Raw genomic sequence first — 21224 nt, 5'->3', positions numbered from 1 at the left:
TTAAGTGTCGTCTTCCACGTTGCGGCCGTTGGGCTCATAACCAGTTGAGAACTGTAAATCCCTCCTCGACGCACACGCAGAGTAGGAAGAACAGACACACACTGGGCGGCAAAAGCCACCTTTAGCCACTGGGTATATTAGCAGCAAATTCTCAACTGCAAATTCTCAACTGAGCCCCCTCGCCTCACTGTACCCATTGTCACACACAATACAAACTTCAAGTGCCATAGTGTAGATCAGTATAATTCGCAACAGTAAGCAACGACGACGAGCTCTTCAAGGCATTCGCAGTTTGGAAGAGTATGGGTTATAGAAAGCGTGATGTCGCGTGGGCAATCCTACAGTTTCACAAAAATCCTTTCGATATTGCTTCGCTTGTGGTGCGCTACCACAACTTCCACAACCCCCCCCCCCCAGCATTCGAGCGGATTAGCCGGGACGGCGTCCTAGCTGTTACTTTTTGTCCTAAAAACAACGTTAAGTACGAAACATTTAAGGACGTATTATTCCACCCTATGACACTTAGACATGAACAGTGATCGACGATACCATGCGCTGAGCAGAATTTGAATGAGATTTACGGAACCGACTAACCCTGCATGCTTTACTCTACACTTGATGACTTTGCGCCGAAAAAATCGAGTACCACAGTAGTACTTTAATAGTAATACATGTACTGTAGTAAGAAATAGCACTGTAAATGTAGAATCACTAACGGCACCAATGAAGAGCATGGTGCGTTGATACAGAGACAAGCTGTGTACTACTTTAATATTATACGCACTTCACAAATACGAAACTTGTAGAAGCTCTTATTGCAACTTCACTACTATTTCGCAGAGCATTTCAAGTAGAGTTTCGTTGGTTCTGTGAATAAGTAGATCTACCACCCGAGCAACATAATCATTTTTACTCACATGGTTCTGACTGTCTTCAACACATTGTCTTGTTGAAAGCTTCGGTCTCCACTTCGCATCAGTGTCGCGTTATTGATAAGGGTCGTTTTTGATGGTGACAAATAAAAGTGTAATCGGTAAGACACCAATGAAGTTCACTTGCCCATTCAGCAGCAGCAAGTACTAGCCTCAAGCTGGAGACAAGTGAATGGTATCCAAATACGTAGCGAATGACCTGGTGAGCATCGTTCTCAATAAAAATCCAGAGCTTTAGTGCTTCACCAAAATGTAACTTAAAGCTGAAACTTCTAGATGCTATTTTTGGCAATGCCGCGTAGACAGACACAGCACTAAAAATTAGCATCTAGAAGGCAACTATTGAAGACGAGTCATGCCCGTGGACCGCAACCGTCCTGCTGGAATTCCATCTCGAGCGATCGACCGACCCCATGCAGTGAAGAAGCCGTCGGGACTGAACGTCACACGCTTTATCGCTCGCGAGGAAGAGCTACACCAGGCACGGAAATACACCTATAACAACGAAACTAACGCGAGTAGAGCTCTTTGGGAAGAAAAGCAAAATCGCCTATCGGGCAGTGGTGCTCGTACCCAGCAGAACAAACGGTTCGTGGATAATACATGAATGTCTGCCGAGGCTATTTAGTTTAATATATGGCCTTTAATACTTTTTTGCATTGTAGTCTTAATGAAGAGCGAGAGTTGTTGGACAAAGAGGTACTCAAGATCCGACAAGCGCGACTCCAAAAGTACTATGAAACCTGCTACCAAGAGTACGTATCAGTATTTTTTAAATGTATTTTGCTTACTGTTATGTTGCAATATGTAGATGGGAGCAAGAGCTGCGAGCTCGAGGTCTAGCGCTTGTACGTGATCGAGACTAGATTACTTAAGGGGGAAACCATCAACGAGAATTTGACTTTCAAGATGATATTTTATTATTAACCGTATCATCAGCTTCGCTGTCCTTGCATCATACGACACCTTCATCCTCCGGTACGCGTTCCTCAGCAATATCTGTAGACTTGCAATTTTCTTCAGATAAGCCTTCAGAGTCCACTGCAGACGGAATGACGACATAGTGTGATGGGACTGTTTCGGACGGGTATACTAGCAGCAAGTACAGCAGCAGCGTCATATATAACCCAGCCACGACGACCAGACCAATCCAAGCTGCCGTTGATAACTTTTCCGGGAGGTTCTTGATGAGAATATCGTAGACGAGCGTGTAATTCACGCCACAAAGCAACGCCGTGCCCACGACGAGTAGAGCTCCAATCCACCTATTATTTACAAAAAGTAGCCCCATCAGCCTCGTGCTTGTGGTAAATGCGAGCAACGGCAGAAGTGCGAAAAGCAACTGAACACTCTGGAGTACATTAAGGAGCTCGTTAAAGCGGTCGCTCTGGAATTGTCGATCTTGACTGATAAGCGCCACGAGAATCGCTGGGATCAATGCCACTCCTCGCGTAAGCGCCACACGCTTCCAAGCTGCAATCCGGATATCCAAAAATCCCTCCATGACGAACTGACCAGCGTAAGTACCAGTCATGGTCGAAGCCTGACCTGACGCAAGTAAGCCAATGGCCCACACTACCTTCGCATACCCACCAAGTGCTTCACGTACTGCCTCGCCAGCCTGTGCTAGACCAATCTCTTGGCAATATCCAGCTGTCGGCCCCAGCCCAAACGATACCGTATCAAACCTATCTCCACGTCCATCCACGTAACACGGTGTGCATTTTGTCACTGTATTGATAATATCCGCGGTCATATCCCCTTTAAACACACTCTCGCCACCAAACACACAGACATTGCCCGTGAAAGCATCGTAAATCGTACTCCCCGAGCTCAACGCTGCCTTTGCTGGAATACACGACGTCTGGATATCTCTCCCATACAAACTCGAAATAGGATTACTACTGAGCGCATAACACTGGCTGCTGAAGAAGCTGCTGGCAAAGGCACAAACCACCGCCGCGTTGATTAAGAAGCTGACGAACAGCGCCATGCTGCTTCCAATCCGAAATAGTAGTTGGCTTCCTTTACTTTTGTCGGAGATCTCGTATTAATTGTCCTCTCTTGGACCAATGCTGAGTGAAGAAAAATATTATGTGGCATGATGATGGCCCCCAGCATCGCTACCGCCTGCATGGTGTTCTGTTTGTCCATTCTGGGCTCTACTATCCCATTTATAATCTCTATTCCGTCTGGATCACTCATGGTGAAGTCGGCGAAGAAGCAGACGCACATGGTGGCGATGAGCAGCAAGAAGAACATCTCGATATATCGAGTTTTGAAGTCTCCCGCTCGGTGTAGGGCCAGGAAGGTGAAGGTATCGAGTCCTGTAAGCAGACAACCGAGCCATAGAGGTAACCCAAATAGAAGCTTGAAGGCTACAGCCGATCCCAGTACCTCCTGGATGTCGCTGCCGATGATGGCGAGCTCCGTCATGATCCAGAGTCCGAAAGAGACGAGTGGTGGATACTCGGAGCGACATAATTGAGCCAAGTGACGACCGGTACAGGCCCCCAATCTGGCAGCTAAGATCTGGTAGAGGCCTCCGAACATGGCGCTGAGTAGAACAACGTAGAGCAATTGGTAGCGTGTGTAGGCCCCACTTTGTAGATCTGCTTCGAGGTTTCCAGGGTCCAAGTAGGCCATGCTCATGAGCCAACCGGGGCCAGTGTACGACCAGAAGACGGACCAGGAGAAGCGTGGGCGATGTGGGTTTGCAGAGGGGTCGGTGGAGCCAGGAGGTAGAGCCTCGAGCGCGTGCTCGGAGCTGGCCATCATGACTCTGATTGGGTTATGGCAAAGACTGTGGTTGAAGCTTTGATCTTCTAAACAGGAATGTTTTATTTCTATAAAGGTATAGTACTGATGTACAATACCTTTATGTCGTGATAAGATGTGGTTTTTTTATTAAACGGAAAAAGGTAACCTTCGCTTTAGTAATACGATAGCCATTGATTACACTAAATAGTCATATCGTGTCATGAACCAATCGACATAAGACAGCCGATGTCATTGGCCGAGTGCGGGTGCAAGTGTCCAACGCAATGAAAGCATAGGCTGGGTTCATTCAAGAGTATTTGCGAAAGGTGCTAAAAACACTTGGACGTACAACTCCCTGAAATTTATATCAGAGCTAGCATCCTGAAAATTTATTTAATAAAACCTGGTAATATATTAGCTCAGCGAATTATCAAAACAAAAAGGCTCAATTCAAAATAGGTGTTTCAAAATATATCATTTAGGGCGTCTCCATCGCGGGAGCAAAATGCTGCTGTGGCAGAAAACTAAAAATAAATTACCGCGGTCTCGCTCCACCGCGGTTTCCAAGGGATGGGTTTGGCTTCCTATATACACCATTTTACCAGTGTGTCCACGTACCTTCACGCAGTAGCTTAACCTCATTTAACAGGCCTAAGGCGTAGCCGCTTAGTTCCTTCAAGCTACATAGGCAAACATGATCGCTTTATATCGTCGGCAATATAGTTCCAGAAAATCTTACTATATAAACAAGATCATGTATCAGATTACTTACTATAAATTTTTTTAACTTACTTCAAATTCAAATTTTTTTAGATCACTGATTTGGTACCATTTTTAATAAGTGCTTGTTTTTTCCCGATGTTCGTTATCGTACAGTTCTGCACCCTGTTTTCGCCGGGGTGGACCATATAGGATTTGCAAATAAATCAGACTCTAGCATACGAATGGTTGTTGATTTGGATTCAGGATCATCACATTCGGAAATTTATTAAAGGTCCAGGGGCGCGAAAACGGTATGTAGTACTGTACTTCCTTTGATTTTCTAATCCCCTCTCACGATTTTTGAGATAATACTTCCTTTGGGCCCGCGTGATCGCTATTGGGTGAGTAAGCCTGACTTATTCCTTTTAGCGCTTAGTATATATTACTATACAGTACTATTTAGACTAATAGTTTTTTCAGTATCGACTATTGGTTTTAGTAATCTGACATTCTGTTAGTCTTATAAGATTTAAGAGGTCAGTAAAGTACATGCTCGACTACTGATAATCAGTAGGGAACTGTATTACGTAGCTGATGTCAGCATACTGTATACGTCTTGTCTTGTCTTGACCGATGCATACCGGTTAGTGATGGGGGCGTAAAAAATGTAAATAGGTCCGGTCCGAAATACCCCTTACGTGAAGTTAACGTTATCAAGACATCATCACGTGATTTAAACAAATCCCTTCGTTTTGATTAAAACAAAAGCCAGCGGCTGACGGACACGAGGCGAGTGTTTGATGCCGCCACTTGAAGTATTGCGTACAAGTACTCCTTCTGACTTCAGTACTCAATTTCAGCAGCCTGTACGACACTGTGAACAGTGCTTTCGTCGAGTCCACCGTCCTGGGCGAATCTCATCTCCCCCGCCGCGTCGATCGCAGTTTCTCTATCTGATCTAGGGCTCGAGAGCGTACTGTCAAGACATCCTACTACGAGAGAATTTCTACGTTCCAGTGCTGGTGAACACGACTTCAATCTGTCGTCAAGTGTTATCCGTACGCTGTGTTGCTGAGTGTGTCACCATGGAAGATAACACACCGTCAACCCCGCCTTCTCCGTCGCCTCCCCCTCCTCTTTTCAAGCTGCCTCGCGTACACAAGGAAGAGTACTGGACGTTTATAATGCTCGTGGCTCCAAGTGCTCAGTTGCCCGCTGGGAAAGCAAAGTGAGCATTATAGGATGCAGAACTGGCATATTGCCTGAAATGCAGAATCATGTTTAACTTTAGAGCTGGCAGTAGTGCTAGCGTCCGAAAGCACATGAACCAAAATCACCCAGAAGAGCTTGTCAGGATAGGGCAAGCGGAGGCTGCAAGAAGGGTTAATAACGCGCTGGCTGGTACAAGTAAGCGGACATCTGGTGCAGTGATTTTCTCTCCTACCAAACGAACAAAGCGGGTCGACCGAGCAGAAGAAGAAATGGCTACACGAGCCTTTTTTGACTAGATTGCCAAGCGACTGCGTCCATTGAGCGTCGCGGAAGACAAAGAACTTCGATTTTTTGAGACCTTGATTCAAACCATCAACGGTATTTACGAGATACCTTCCCGTCGCACAATTACGGAGCGTATGCAGGGTCACTCTCAATATATGAGGTGGTAGGAGAGAATGCGTCCTACTAGGTGTCCTAAAGTGTCCTATTGTCCTAAAACCTGGGATAAAAAACTAGCAATCGGTTCATAAACGATCCAATATTTAGGACACCACAATGTGCTTTAGGACGAAACAAGCCAGGCTCCGTGTGTCCTAATAGGACACTCAACAACTCGACACTTATTATGTCCTATTAGGACACACAGCAACTCAGACTACTGTCCTATTAGGACAACATCAAACCCAACATGCACTGTCCTATTAGGACAGCGTTACTAGTTTTCTACTGTCTTATCAATATAATTCAATTATTCATCTATAATTCACAAGAGCATTTACACATGGGAATATTGTATTAGTAGGTTCTATCTGCATCTACTCAAACCTTTTGTAGTCTTCAGGAATCTCCAGTGTCGCTGGTGGGGCATGCTGAGGGGCTTTCTGGCGGAGGTGTTTGATATCCTCGATACGCTGGATATAGCGTGCAGCCTCACGCTTGGTGCCTTCAATAAAGGCTAAAAGGCCAGGATGTACACCCATTCGGGACGCAAAGTCACGATTGTACTTCTCCAATGGATTGTTGGTACGGTTGATCACATCAACCCCAACACGCATCATCTCCTGAACATTCCACGTCGTAACGTCATACCTTTCCATCCAAGTCTTCAAAAAATACTTCCAGAATGCATTCCACTTTGTCTTTGCTCCAGTTTCGTCGACAATACTGCGAACGTATCTAACACCCTAATAAAGTGCAAAAAAGTGAGATCCAAAAAATATTAGCATAAAAAAGGTCAGATTCAAGTTGTAAATAGGTATGATCAAAATAAAATAGTCCTTTCCTTTTTTGAAATTTGGTCCACAGGGATGACAGCAAGCGTGTCAAGTTTTCCGGGACTGAGCGCGCTCTTTATTTGGCAGTCTGGAATGCGTAGATCGACCATTTTTCGGCGTAGTGCCTGTTTCCAGTGAAACAGGCACCCTACGAGGTTGGCACGGGGAAACTGCTCCAAAACTGCGTTAATTAACGCCACTTCGAAGTCACACGTGACGTTTTCAGGCTCCAACTGTCTGTTGCTCAAAATGATGAGCTCATTTAGCACCCGCCAGTACATATCTTGCGACTTACCTTGAGCCAAAACGTAGCAAATGGGTACGTAGAGATTGACGGCAGGCTCAAACGCCATCACAATCAAGCATTGGTTGAAAGGTTTGGGTACCACCGAAAAGGTGCCGTCTATGAAAAGGGTAATCTTCGGATACCGCAGTATCAGACCCAAATCAGGGTGCCCAAAACCGATCATGCGATGGATTCCGGTGGTCGTCTGTGTGGGGTACGCCACACTAAACTGTAGAAAGGACCCGGGGTCCTTGTCGCTTACACAGCGTACTGATTGAGAAAGTATGGCCTCGTACACATCACCGCCCGTACACTCCTTGCGTGTCTGCTTCACTATAGAGACGGCAGGTGCGCATGGAATGATAGTGAGCGTGGCGTCGTCGGCAGCATGGCGGCGCTTGATCCCGTCGTACACCTCTTGCCAGACAACTGGTGGAGGGGTAGCCATGTTGCTGACGCTGCGTCGCTGTAGCTCTAGGCGCATTTCGCTGAAGTGTCCTATTGTCCTAAAACCTGGGATAAAAAATAGCAATCGGTTCATAAACGATCCAATATTTAGGACACCACAATGTGCTTTAGGACGAAACAAGCCAGGCTCCGTGTGTCCTAATAGGACACTCAACAACTCGACACTTATTATGTCCTATTAGGACACACAGCAACTCAGACTACTGTCCTATTAGGACAACATCAAACCCAACATGCACTGTCCTATTAGGACAGCGTTACTAGTTTTCTACTGTCTTATCAATATAATTCAATTATTCATCTATAATTCACAAGAGCATTTACACATGGGAATATTGTATTAGTAGGTTCTATCTGCATCTACTCAAACCTTTTGTAGTCTTCAGGAATCTCCAGTGTCGCTGGTGGGGCATGCTGAGGGGCTTTCTGGCGGAGGTGTTTGATATCCTCGATACGCTGGATATAGCGTGCAGCCTCACGCTTGGTGCCTTCAATAAAGGCTAAAAGGCCAGGATGTACACCCATTCGGGACGCAAAGTCACGATTGTACTTCTCCAATGGATTGTTGGTACGGTTGATCACATCAACCCCAACACGCATCATCTCCTGAACATTCCACGTCGTAACGTCATACCTTTCCATCCAAGTCTTCAAAAAATACTTCCAGAATGCATTCCACTTTGTCTTTGCTCCAGTTTCGTCGACAATACTGCGAACGTATCTAACACCCTAATAAAGTGCAAAAAAGTGAGATCCAAAAAATATTAGCATAAAAAAGGTCAGATTCAAGTTGTAAATAGGTATGATCAAAATAAAATAGTCCTTTCCTTTTTTGAAATTTGGTCCACAGGGATGACAGCAAGCGTGTCAAGTTTTCCGGGACTGAGCGCGCTCTTTATTTGGCAGTCTGGAATGCGTAGATCGACCATTTTTCGGCGTAGTGCCTGTTTCCAGTGAAACAGGCACCCTACGAGGTTGGCACGGGGAAACTGCTCCAAAACTGCGTTAATTAACGCCACTTCGAAGTCACACGTGACGTTTTCAGGCTCCAACTGTCTGTTGCTCAAAATGATGAGCTCATTTAGCACCCGCCAGTACATATCTTGCGACTTACCTTGAGCCAAAACGTAGCAAATGGGTACGTAGAGATTGACGGCAGGCTCAAACGCCATCACAATCAAGCATTGGTTGAAAGGTTTGGGTACCACCGAAAAGGTGCCGTCTATGAAAAGGGTAATCTTCGGATACCGCAGTATCAGACCCAAATCAGGGTGCCCAAAACCGATCATGCGATGGATTCCGGTGGTCGTCTGTGTGGGGTACGCCACACTAAACTGTAGAAAGGACCCGGGGTCCTTGTCGCTTACACAGCGTACTGATTGAGAAAGTATGGCCTCGTACACATCACCGCCCGTACACTCCTTGCGTGTCTGCTTCACTATAGAGACGGCAGGTGCGCATGGAATGATAGTGAGCGTGGCGTCGTCGGCAGCATGGCGGCGCTTGATCCCGTCGTACACCTCTTGCCAGACAACTGGTGGAGGGGTAGCCATGTTGCTGACGCTGCGTCGCTGTAGCTCTAGGCGCATTTCGCTGAAGTGTCCTATTGTCCTAAAACCTGGGATAAAAAATAGCAATCGGTTCATAAACGATCCAATATTTAGGACACCACAATGTGCTTTAGGACGAAACAAGCCAGGCTCCGTGTGTCCTAATAGGACACTCAACAACTCGACACTTATTATGTCCTATTAGGACACACAGCAACTCAGACTACTGTCCTATTAGGACAACATCAAACCCAACATGCACTGTCCTATTAGGACAGCGTTACTAGTTTTCTACTGTCTTATCAATATAATTCAATTATTCATCTATAATTCACAAGAGCAATTACACATGGGAATATTGTATTAGTAGGTTCTATCTGCATCTACTCAAACCTTTTGTAGTCTTCAGGAATCTCCAGTGTCGCTGGTGGGGCATGCTGAGGGGCTTTCTGGCGGAGGTGTTTGATATCCTCGATACGCTGGATATAGCGGCAGCATGGCGGCGCTTGATCCCGTCGTACACCTCTTGCCAGACAACTGGTGGAGGGGTAGCCATGTTGCTGACGCTGCGTCGCTGTAGCTCTAGGCGCATTTCGCTGCGCACATCAATGACTTGTGGCACCGACTCGTCGCACGTATGTAGAACCCCGTCTGCTACAACTGCACCTGATCGGACAGTTATCTTAGCCTTGCATCCTTTGCGGAACCGCTTGCAGACGTAGTGAACCGTGCTTGTTTCAGGACACGAGCGCTTGATGCAGAAGGAGTAGCCGCGATGGTCCATGGTGCTTAGCTGCCGTGGTGGAGATTGATAAATGGTTGGTAGTGTGCCTTAGGACAGTAAGTAACGCTAATGTGTGTATTAAGTAGCGCTTATGTAATTTTAAGTAGAAGGTCCAGAAGAAAGTTAATATTTGAGTTTTAGGACAATATGGAGGACACAAATTATAATATTCTGTAGCGAAGGATTAGTCGCTTTTTAGGACACATCTCCAAAATCTCCCTGTAAAATTTGGGACAAATAGGACACTTTAGGACGTGTCTTAGGACGCATTATCCTACACCTATGAGGTTACTTGTAAAAGAAGATATTGCCGAGCACGCAGCGTTTTACTCGTTCACCACGGATTTGTGGACGTCATGTACAACAGATAGTTATATGTCGCTTACTATTCATTTTGTAACGGCCGACTTTGAATTGCGGAGCTATACGCTGGAGGTGGTTAGCTTTCGAGGCAAGCACAGTGGGGATAGAATTGGTAGCAAAACATTCGTGAGCTTGTGCACAAATGGGGCCTTGATCTCTCTCGGGTTGCCAAATTTGTGCGTGATAATGAATCGAATGTAGTAACCGCCTGTGATGGACTGGCGCACACGTTGCACCTGGTCGTATCGGGGGATCTTGCCAAAACACGCATCGAAGTGACGGATGTGGTCGATGATGAGGAAGATGATATTGCTGAGCTAGATGAGAATAATGATCATTGGGTTGAGAAGCCAGCTGTTGAGCTGGAAGCTATTGCCTTCATGGAGAGCGATCTGCTAGCTTCGTAAGAAGAAGCGGTGGGTAATGCTGCTGCATTTGAAGCACTGCCTTCAGAGCCGGTGATAGTAGAAGCTGATGATTCTTTGGATAAGGGTCTCGTTAACGGCTGTCTTAGTGTGCGTGCATCTTCTCAGGCTCTGGCCGATATGAGCCAAGCTGTAGCCGTCACAAGAAAGCATGTACCAAGCTTTCGCAAGATTGTTCACTACTTGAAACAAAAGCACCAAGGGAAAAAACAAATAAAAATCATTACAGGATGTACCGGCTCCTCTTGCTGCGATTTCAGATGAGGCCACATGCTGGAATAGTACTCACGATATGATTTGCCGTCTTCTCGAGCTTCGGCCAACAAATCAAGCTTTTCTCGAGTTCTTAGTGACAGCGAAAGGGAGGGAGGAATTTAGTGATGCAAAAATTACTCGACCTACAGGAGAAATGTGGTGTTACCTGCAGTGTCACGACAGGCTTCTCGTGATCTTTGAGTTGGTAGCGAAGGTGCTATCAGGAGAAACCTACCCAACGATAACAATGGTTCCTCCGTGTGTGCGATTAATTGATGAGCGACTGACCAACAAGATGTGTTCGCCAATGTTTCCCCAGCTCATAAGGGCGAGCTTTACTATAAGGCAGTCCTGAAAAAAATGTATCTCGTTCGCCGTCGCTTTCTGTTTCTGCTCCGAAAGCGATTTTGTGAGCTACGTAACGATGTAAAGTACTGCTGCTTGCTGGATCCGTAGTTCGCACATGGAGATCCGTTTAGCGCAGACGAAATGGCAGAGGGGAAAGCGTTTTTGGTGAGTGAGGCGATGTACTCGACAGGGGCTGATATTGACGACGTGGACTCCAGTACGAGCCTGGATGAGGAGAGCGACGAAGAAGAAGAGTTTATGAATGAGCTACTTGGAGGAAATCGAAGTTCAGCAGAGCCTCGCACACATGAGGCATTAACGGTGCGACAACAGGTGAACGCGGAGGTTAATAAATATCTTGAAAATGCGCATAAGATGGCATTGATCGAAAAGCAAAAGAAGAAGGCGGAAAAGAAACAAAAAAACGAAGAAGAAGCTGGAAAACGGACTAGTGTGTGGAGACAAAGTTACGGCGATTATCCGCTCCTGGCACCAGTTGCCAGGAACTTCTTCGGCATTGTTGCAACTTCAGTGTCATCGGAACGCTGCTTTTCGTGGACAGGTAATGTTATCACAGCTCGGCGAAACAGGCTAACGGGCTCCAACGTCAGAGATCTGATTTTTCTTTATAGCAACTCGGTGGAGGAGGGATCAAATGAGGCGGAATCTAATTTTAAGGTTTATAGACTGCGTAACAGCACAGCAGAACATCACGATTAGTAATTTTGCCGTTTTGGGCCGTTCGGCTCTTGCGAATAATAGCGATAAGAGCCTACCGGTGGCAATGTGTATGATATGTCACTTCAATCCGTAGCCCTTTCACGTTTTGATCCACTCCCGTTGGTTTAGATGTAGATACACGAGCTTCCGCGTCTTTCGCGCTTTGCACACTATACAGCCCACAGGGCCGATAGCAGACATGTCCAGGCACTAGAAGCATCGGACAGCTTCTTGCCGATCTGTTGTCGGGATCCTCGTCGCCCAAGGTCTCACACGAATCCAAAACGTACTACGTGATACGGTCAGGTTTTGTGGACACGCAGGAGCCAAACTTTGAAGTCTTGGTGAGCCCCGCGGTCTTGGCGAAGCCGTTTAGGAAGGCCTCAACCCCCAAGCGCTTATCCACACCGTTGCATCCGCTGGCTTATCGCGCAATGAGCACGCACACTGATGAGTTGTGCATCTGCAACAAACTATAGAGCCGGTCGTTGTACTTTGTGTCTGGAAGGCGAATGAGTAGGAGTCGGAAGCGGACGTACGCTCCGTTACGCTGTACTCCGTACCCAGAGTCTTGACCGCTCCATCTGTCAGTAAGCTTTTCAGTTTGGCAAAAATGTAGGACCCACGTGGGGAAGTCAGTGCTGGGCATTCTTCCGTCGACCCAGGCTTCGTCGTCACCGGTGTGATAGTACTTCAGGTAGCTGGCAGGATCGGCTGACTCGTGATGTCGCAGTTCTTGTCGAGCTGTGTATGGCCACAGTGCCATCCGGCTGCGGCCAGTAGTTTAGGCTGTAAAAGATGTTCATCGTCACGGAAGTTCAGCATGCCCACTGTCTTATATGCAGCATGCCGGTGACGACAGGATAACCAGACCTGCAGCACGATAACAAGTTAGCTGCGACACAAGAGTACCATTGATCTTGCAAAACATGATAAGACCTATATCAATGAATTCGTTTTGGATGCCAACTTTACGTCACAGAAAACGCTAGCGGGAACTTTCGGACGGGAGCGGGAACCTCGAAACCTTGACGCTAACACTGTTTACGTCCCATCACTAATACCGGTACAGTTGTATCCAGCTAAGCACAGCCGGTATACTTAACACTTCTACATTTTTTTAAAAGTTGTAGAAGTGTTACGCTTCTGTAATTAAACCGCATAATCGTTCAATTGATAAGCAGGTATATATATTTTCAACCAATTCTGTATAAGAGTTACTTTTAAACACTGTTATAGCTCGTAAAAATGCGAACTTTCCAGCGGTGTTGCTATTATGTAAACCTAAGACACGCTGCAGAACCATTCCAGTTTGGAAAGCATTGAAGTTTACATTAGTGTAACACTTCTACAAATTTTAAAAGTTGCAGAAGTGTTACGCTTATGTAATGAAGCCGTATAAACGCTTTTAATTGAAAAGCAGGTATATCTATCTTCAACCAAGATCACGATCTGACTGTGACGAGCCTAGCCACTTCTGTCTTCGAGATTTTTCTTGGAGATCCCGCAGCCATTTACGCGCTCGAGGGATCCATTGAGCTCCTCTGTAGTGAAACGTTTCCCTTGAGACGATACGGCGGGTGGCGACAGCGTTGTTATTCAGTTATAAAAGCCTTTATGCGCTCGCATGGAGACCACCCCCTCCATGTTTGCCTTTGATGAATGAACGGTCGCTCGGCGACGTCGTGTTTGCAAATTTTATGTGCTAGTGACTTCTCTATTGTTTGTTTTATGTCCCGATGCTCCGAAGTTCGGTGCTTCGTAGTTTTCTCCTCCTCTGTAATACTGTATTACTTATATCTGGTCTGATCTCGATTCGACTTATTAATGCTTAAAATACCGCTTTAATCTGATCTCGAGTCAGCTTCTTATTACTGTAAATACTGGAATAGTCTAATGTTGACCCATTACTGTAAAGTAGTCTGCTCTCGAGTCAACTTATTAATCCTGTAATACGGGTATAGTCAGATGATGAAGATGCTGACTAATTACTGTACAGTAGTGTCAAGTCATATATATAATAAATACCGGTATACTGACATTCCTATCTCAAAGGGCACAATCTCAAGAAATATGTGTTAGCAAATGAAACCACAGAAATTCAAGATCACGATAATCGTTTCTCAAAGGGCACACTTGCAGAAACGCTGATCTACCGGCTCTTCAGATTCTGGGACTCTGGCAAATTATTCCTTCACTTGGTGTTTGTAAGCAACCAGATACAGCTACAATCACAAACCCTGATGTTAAAAAGTGGTATCCTTAGTGAAGCTACAATCACAAACCTTGATGTTAAAAAGTGGTATCCTTAGTGAACAAGATGAAACTGGATGTCACTTATCCGGCTAGCTACGAGACTTGCATCATGTGAGTGGAGGTACTGTAGCTGCCTTTTCAGCACCACCAAAAACGTGGTGCTATAAAATGTGAACATCGTGAAATGTGTTTTCGTACAGTACTTGTACAATTCGGAGCTTGAATCTCTGGTGATAAACTAACTATTAAAGTACGAGAGCCTTGACGCCTTCAGATGTTGTGCTACATGCAGTAGGTGAGGCTACTGAGTCTAATGCTGTCGATACAGGTACTGTATATGGTAGAATGAATTTGGTGTACCGATAAATTGAACTTTAATGTCTGTACCTCCTATGTTCCTGTATTTCAAATCACTGCCTCCTCTATTGTCATTTAGTAATCAGTGAGCCCTTTGAGAAAGGAATTTCGGAAGTCTGATGTTGACGTACAGTACAGTCTGATCTCGACTACACTGTGATATAAAATAAGAACTGTACATTAAGTAAAATGATTAGACTCTAATCTCGACTAGTACCGTATGCGACTTTTGATAATAAAAAGATTATTTGTTTGTACCGGTACCAGATGGTGGTTCAAACGGCCTTCTATTTGGGCATGCTTTTTTTGTTTGTACCAGATGCGTGAGTGATGACCTTTATGATGTGGTACACATCATGTGAGAATGTAAGAAACCACACTTCAATCTGAGAAAATGACAGGAGAAAGCAAAGCGTAGTATGAAGGTCCCCGTTGCTCGGTGCATTGCCAGAATACGGCAGACGACCAGCGGAGAGGAGCACAAGCGCAAGCGAATGAAGAAGTCCGATCCGCCATCGCACGCGTCAACGTCGGTTGACTTATTCGACGAGAGGCTGCGCGACGTCTTTTCCTTATGTGCGGCAATTCCATTGGTGAGTGGGGGGCGAATTTTTTTATGATATTTTTGGCTATTTTCTATGTCATGTCATTTCGGCTTCTGTTTATGACATGTTGGCTTTTTTATAAGTCAGAGGATTTATTGTATGTTGAGGGGCTTAATTGTATGCAGCTACAGTAGGCAGGAATGCGAGTGTTTCCATGCACGGTTTTCTGTTTTTTTGGGTGATTATATAGTTTTCTGCTTGATGTTTCTAGACTAAATATGCATTATACATGCAGCTGCTGGCCTGTAACGTAGTACGATTCTAGCTGGGTACACTGTTGTGTCCCATCTGGTACGAGTAGCTAATCGCTCTTGTCAGTTTTTCAACCCAAAGGCGCTGAGCTCCACTCATTCCTCAAATTCGATGCTCCAGTATCGCTTACTGCCTTCGTCGTTAGTTATATGATCGGCCAATTAGAATGCTCCAGTCGACAGCACTAGTGGCGACCACTTGATTAGCAAGTATATAGCATACTGCGACTTTCGAGGCCTGTCACGATCCAGCATCTTGTCTTTTTCTGAGACCGTCCAGGTCTCTTCCGAGCAGGTTGGTTTCGTAGCATAACCTGTAGGTCTACGGAGTCTACGAGATATAGACCTGCCAAATCGTGAGCGCAGAGCCAGCCGGTCTGGTAAAGCTGCTTACAGTCGCACTTGAGCTTACGGCGAATTATTTGGATCTCGTCGTTGCTCCAGGAAGGGCTGTCTTAATCGTGGTCGAACGGAATATCCTCTAAAAATCCACGACGTGAATCGAAAAATAGCGCAGCTGGAAGCTTTCCACCTTCTCGTTTTGCTTGATCTTACCTCTGAGCAAGACTTTGTAGGTTTTGGTTCGATTGCCGTTAGGGTTGAGGCCGTCGGTCGTCATTGCGTACGATGTATTGCTCGGCGTTAAAAAACGTCCTTGGATGCTGTTAATTGCCCGTGTGGACTTTTGTCTGTGCGTAGGGTAATGATTGTGCTCTTCGCATAGTGCCACCGCCATCAGCAAATCTTGTGCGCTTACTGGTCCAGTCGCATTATGCCTGATAGGCTCAGAGCCGATGTCCATCGCACATTCGACGAAGATTTTAGGCAAAGTTCCAGCCAGAACGTACCCCATCGCTGCTCGAAGATGACTTACTACCGTGGGCTTGATTGTGCAATTATGGGATTCAATCGGATTTTGGTTTGGTAGCACTCCAGCAGTGTCACTTGCAGTATAGAACCACAAATCCCAGGGGTCTGTAGGGTATTCATCTCTAAGCCACATGCGTACTCGGATTTACCTAGCGTCTCCCATTCCTTGACCACTAGCTCGAATAAAACCTCGAACTGGCTAAGCAAGCGCTTCGCTGAGGTAATCTAGTATCAGCTGAATGATTTCTTGGTAGCGCCTACTTGTAGACAAAAAAAAACATTTTTGCCTCTGGCATTGCGATACCAATGTGGCCAGCAGTTCAGATGTTTAATGCCAGGCCAGACTTGGCTAAAGGCTCTTGCAATAGCGGCAGAGCGATCCATTGATCCGTAGTTAAGCTTCAAAGTTCTCCCAAAAACTTAATCACATTTGGCCCTGCAGACAGTAAAAAGCCATGCATACGTGGAGGCTCTTTCCGTCCGAGTGAACATGAACGCCATTGGGTAGAAGTTCTGTTGATACTTGTTCAGTACCGTGTAATGCACCGAACGGAACTTGTGTCCATCCGCTAAAATGAATCGTATAAGTATCATCCGTCACACCAAGCTCTTTCGATGATCTGTCGATCAAACGTTGGCCAGTACTTGCCTAGAAGCAGTTCTGAACAATCGTCTGGACGTGATGAGAATCCCGACAGAAACCTCTCCATTCTCTAGAGGATCTGTAAAGCAATACAGTACAAGTAGCTCGTGCTGAAAGTTGAATGACTGCTGACAAACCACAATGCATCCGTGCCCAAATCATACTCGAGGTGCTGGTGAAATTGCTCCAGCGTTGTGCACATTCTCGGAGAGGCCCACTCCATCACGTCGGCGTATTTTGTGATTGAAAAAGCTTCACGTCTTTGTAGTCTCTGTGATCGACTCTTCAGCTGCTTGACACTAGGGTAAATCGCACACCGATCTGGCGAATTCCTATATCGAAATTGAAGTGCTGTCAAACATTTCTTATGACCTTGACCGGAGTCGATGTCCCTTCCGTCTTCCAATCGAATTCGGACTCAGATTCCGAGGGCAAAAAAAGATCACGGGATGCCGAACGGAGCCCATCTGAATATCATGACGTCTTGACGGCGAGCATGCGCTCTGCGGCTTCTAGCTCGGCCCTAGGCCGGTCAATAGCGAGTGCTGCACAGTCTAAAGAGACCCCAAGACGCTTGAGCGGGCGCATCAAAGACAACTTAAAAATTGAGTTATGTGGGAATGCTTAGAAAACTCCGTACGAGGCTTATTTTTTCTAGATTTAAAATTTTCTTAGTTTATCGCCTGGAATAGAGCGCTACCTACTCTAATACCGAAAATAACGTCAGATTACAATAGATAGTGCACTACATAGAGCGCTATATCCTCTATAACAGAAAACCCCGTCTGTAACAGAAACTCCCGTCTGGTCAATGTCGTCAATCCAACGCACAGAGCAATACCTGCTCTTTCACTGAAAATAACGTCAGCTTATTATGGTCAGCAATACAAAACCACATGTAACGACCTTATTACTGCAAACATTGTCAGCTCCTAGCTGACAATATAAAACAATAGAGCGCAAATAATTTAATTTCATAGAAAGCATCTGTCGATAATACAAAGAAGCCCCTTGAGTATAATTGATTCCCCTTAATATAAAATAGCCTTTCTGCTCATAGAAAAAAGTTTTTCCTTGGTGAGTGGTGTGTATGATATGCTTTTGGATTGTCAGTACGAGGCTCACGATATTGATGACGGCTGTATTGTGGTAGATTGAGGAAAACTTGTCGTCAATCCAGATCGATGACGACGATCCGGCATTCCTGTTGGATAAACAAGAGGACAACGTGAGCACGTTTGTAGCTGCAACAAACGGCTTGAGCGCGGCGCAAGCGCCTCCATGGCTGCGAACGCCACTAATCACGGCCCGCTCCTTTATAGACGATGTCATCTACAGACTCGAGCCTCCACTGGCAGGAGGCCGCTTCGGGCATATAATGCTGGTGCCTAATAACCATCAGCAGCATACTGCCGCTGCTGCGACGTTGATCACTTTACAGCACGATGAATTCTTGCAGGATGCCATGCGGTTGGCCCTCCTGACCCTTCCAGTCGTCAAAAATGTTGTGCGATACTTCGCCTTCACGGCTCACCTTGCCGACTCAAGAGTGCAGAAAGTGCGACTGAATAATCTGCCGCCGAGTCCCCGCAATGGACGACCTATGCGTCAGCTCTTCATTTGATGTACTTTCATCTATGCGCCTACCGACTTCACAGCGCTTGTGATCCGCGTAGTCGCATCATGCGTCAGCAGGAATGTGAGCGAGATAGCACCTAGTAAGTTAATTGTAGTTGATGTCGTGCGTCCAATGTTCGGATAGTGACGTGTTCGCACTGGGCTTCATTTTCAGAAATACACATTTTGACCCCAAAACCGTATTTAACTAAGCTACTAAGGCTTTAACCCTGTCCTTACCAAAATGGTACAAACGGTAGTATTTTGCAAAAGAAGGTGAATGCCCATCCCAGCTGTTACTGAAACTAAGTTGTTTTCTTCAACCCTACCGCAATCTAGTACTCTGCAACTCAGCGAGCTAGATCTTAATCCAGCCAATCGCGAGTGAATAAAGGTCAACAAAGAAACCAAACTATTGCCTCGGTTTCATTGTACCTTTAAGGTCCATAGCACCCCGGCTATGCAGTCTATCGGCGCTTTCTCTCCCGGGTCTATTCTTTGTTGTCTTTGCTTAGTTTGCTTCCCCTCGGCTCAGGTAAGACAGTATACGTGCTTGTGGTCCGTGAGCACGATTCCCGCGCTCAAATCCCCGGTAAATCCTTCTACCACGTCATAGTTTAAGTGCCCCAAGGTCCGATGGAACTTCACTAACGTTCCGTGCTACACGACTTGTGACTGTGCCGCCGGTGCGTCCACTCCTTCCGACAGCATCGCCATAATCGCACCCGACACGGGTTCCTGGCGCCGCCCCACCGCGCCGAGGATATATACCTCTGGACTCCCAACGAAGAAGCCCAGACGCCCCAACGAAGTTCCTTCACGCTGATTGGCTAGATTTCCATAGGTTTCACTGTTATTTTTAGGGTGGAACGAAGGTGCTACTCTGGCAAGAAAGCAGTCGAGCAAAAACGTTCCCTGACAACAAGCTGCCGGCATGCCAATTGACTTAGTCGGTGATTATGGGTATTCGGAGGTTGTTCTACATGCCATTTTTCCGTCTGCAGATGTGGGTGGGAAATTTGTATCTGCTTTTGCATCTAATTCCAACAAGAGTGTACGCCTCGCGAAAAACAACGGCAACTACAGGCGATGGGCGTGCACGGCACTAGAATGTAAGTGGTTTGTATCGCTCGCACGCAAACGCATTAGGAAGGACCCGAAGAGTACCCGTAAGAGACCTGAGACTTCGCTGAGCCACGTCCCGGACAATAGCTGGTATATTTCGAAGATGGATTTGACCCACATGCAGTGCTGCCCCAGTACCGCCAACCCGACTGGAGACCAAATTGCCCGCATGCCTGCTTTCCGTGCTGGCATTGTTGAGGGTCACAATACCTCCAAAGCGCGAATTATTAATAATTTGAAGCAGGTGGAAGGTGTGGACGTATCTAGGAAACATTCCGTGCTACATCGTGTAATTAGTGACGCATTGAAGAACATGGAGAGTGATGATATTAATGAATTCCAAGCGCTACCAGCTTACATGGAATTGTTCGCGTCCCAAAATCCAGGATCGAGAGTGTGCTGCCAATTAGATAGTTTTGGTAGATTTTTTCGCAGCTTTCTTTGTGGTTCGCATTCAAGATTCACTACTTCCTGTTTGGGAGTGCGATGGCACTCACATCAAGCACCCCCGCTACAATGGAATTTGTGTTACCTTAGTTGGCAAAGACGGTAACAAGAAGAATATTTCAGTAGCAGCTGCTTTTATTCACAAAGAAACCATTGACAACTTCGTCTGGTTTTTCTCAAACTGTATTGCTGCTGGAATCGCTATGCATGATCGACCTACGTTCGTAGATCGAGGTAAGCAACTGTCTGCACAAGCTGTTCTGGCTCGCGTGGGTCTGCGGGTAAATCTAAAGTTCTGCGCGGTTCATATCCGCTTCAATACTGTCGACAAGTTTAAATCTGTGCAGGTTACTAAAGACAGTGTCAACAAACTCATCATGCAATTGCAAAAGTCCACCACTGTTCGAGCATTCGAGCAAAACGTTGCTGCCATAGAAAAAGCATTTCCTACCGGTGTTGTTAGTGGTTCAGGCGGGCAACGGAAAGAGGAGCATGTTTGGTCGTACCTGCGTAGCATACATCCGATCAATTGGACTGTAATTGGTAACAGTACGTTGAGTGCTGATGAACTCAATTGGCTAGAACAAAACTGGACAAACGCACCTGTATATGGCACCGCTACACCGTTGTTTGGCGTTCGGTCTACTAGCGGCGTGGAAGGCGACAACAACGGACTGTTATGGAATCGCACTCGTAATAATCTGGTGTTTCGGTCACTGCGTGCATACTGCTTACGCGCTCTCGATACCCTCAACAAACTGTTTGCAATAGCACGAAAATGGATCAAATCAAATCACGGTCTCACACCTCATGCGATGACACTTTTTAATAAGGAAGAGAAACTCGTTACAGAGCTCACCGTCGTTCACGCGAAGCTGTCGGAGCTTTACGTCTTCAACCCATTTGACCGATCAGACGTAGCATCTGCAACAAAGATGTACAAAGTAGATATGAGTTTCGGTAAGTGCGAG

The 21224-nt window shown here is 46.0% G+C and overlaps 3 protein-coding genes across 3 annotated transcripts; 1 reads left to right on the top strand and 2 right to left on the bottom strand.

The window, feature by feature from the left end:
- Positions 1-1287: 1287 nt before the first annotated feature.
- PITG_12911 (uncharacterized protein) lies at positions 1288-1798 on the top strand (the record flags this gene model as incomplete). The annotated part of the gene is made up of 3 exons (XM_002900421.1): positions 1288-1520; positions 1598-1687; positions 1744-1798. 3 exons carry the CDS (start codon positions 1288-1290, stop codon positions 1796-1798), a joined length of 378 nt encoding a protein of 125 aa, XP_002900467.1.
- Positions 1799-1887: 89 nt separating this feature from the next.
- Positions 1888-3707, bottom strand: PITG_12910 (Metal Ion (Mn2 -iron) Transporter (Nramp) Family; the record flags this gene model as incomplete). The annotated part of the gene is made up of 3 exons (XM_002900420.1): positions 1888-1905; positions 2008-2869; positions 2914-3707. The coding sequence occupies 3 exons, from the start codon at positions 3705-3707 to the stop codon at positions 1888-1890; spliced, it is 1674 nt and encodes a 557-aa protein (XP_002900466.1).
- Positions 3708-16032: 12325 nt separating this feature from the next.
- On the bottom strand, positions 16033-18396 carry PITG_12908 (uncharacterized protein; the record flags this gene model as incomplete). Its single annotated transcript, XM_002900419.1, has 6 exons — positions 16033-16108; positions 16561-16620; positions 16885-16990; positions 17158-17396; positions 17896-17916; positions 18320-18396. 6 exons carry the CDS (start codon positions 18394-18396, stop codon positions 16033-16035), a joined length of 579 nt encoding a protein of 192 aa, XP_002900465.1.
- Between the last annotated feature and the right edge of the window lie 2828 nt (positions 18397-21224).

The sequence above is a fragment of the Phytophthora infestans genome, genomic scaffold (assembly GCF_000142945.1).
Source record: "Phytophthora infestans T30-4 supercont1.25 genomic scaffold, whole genome shotgun sequence".
Lineage (NCBI taxonomy): Eukaryota > Oomycota > Peronosporomycetes > Peronosporales > Peronosporaceae > Phytophthora > Phytophthora infestans.
This window is presented reverse-complemented; position numbering and strand designations above follow the sequence as displayed.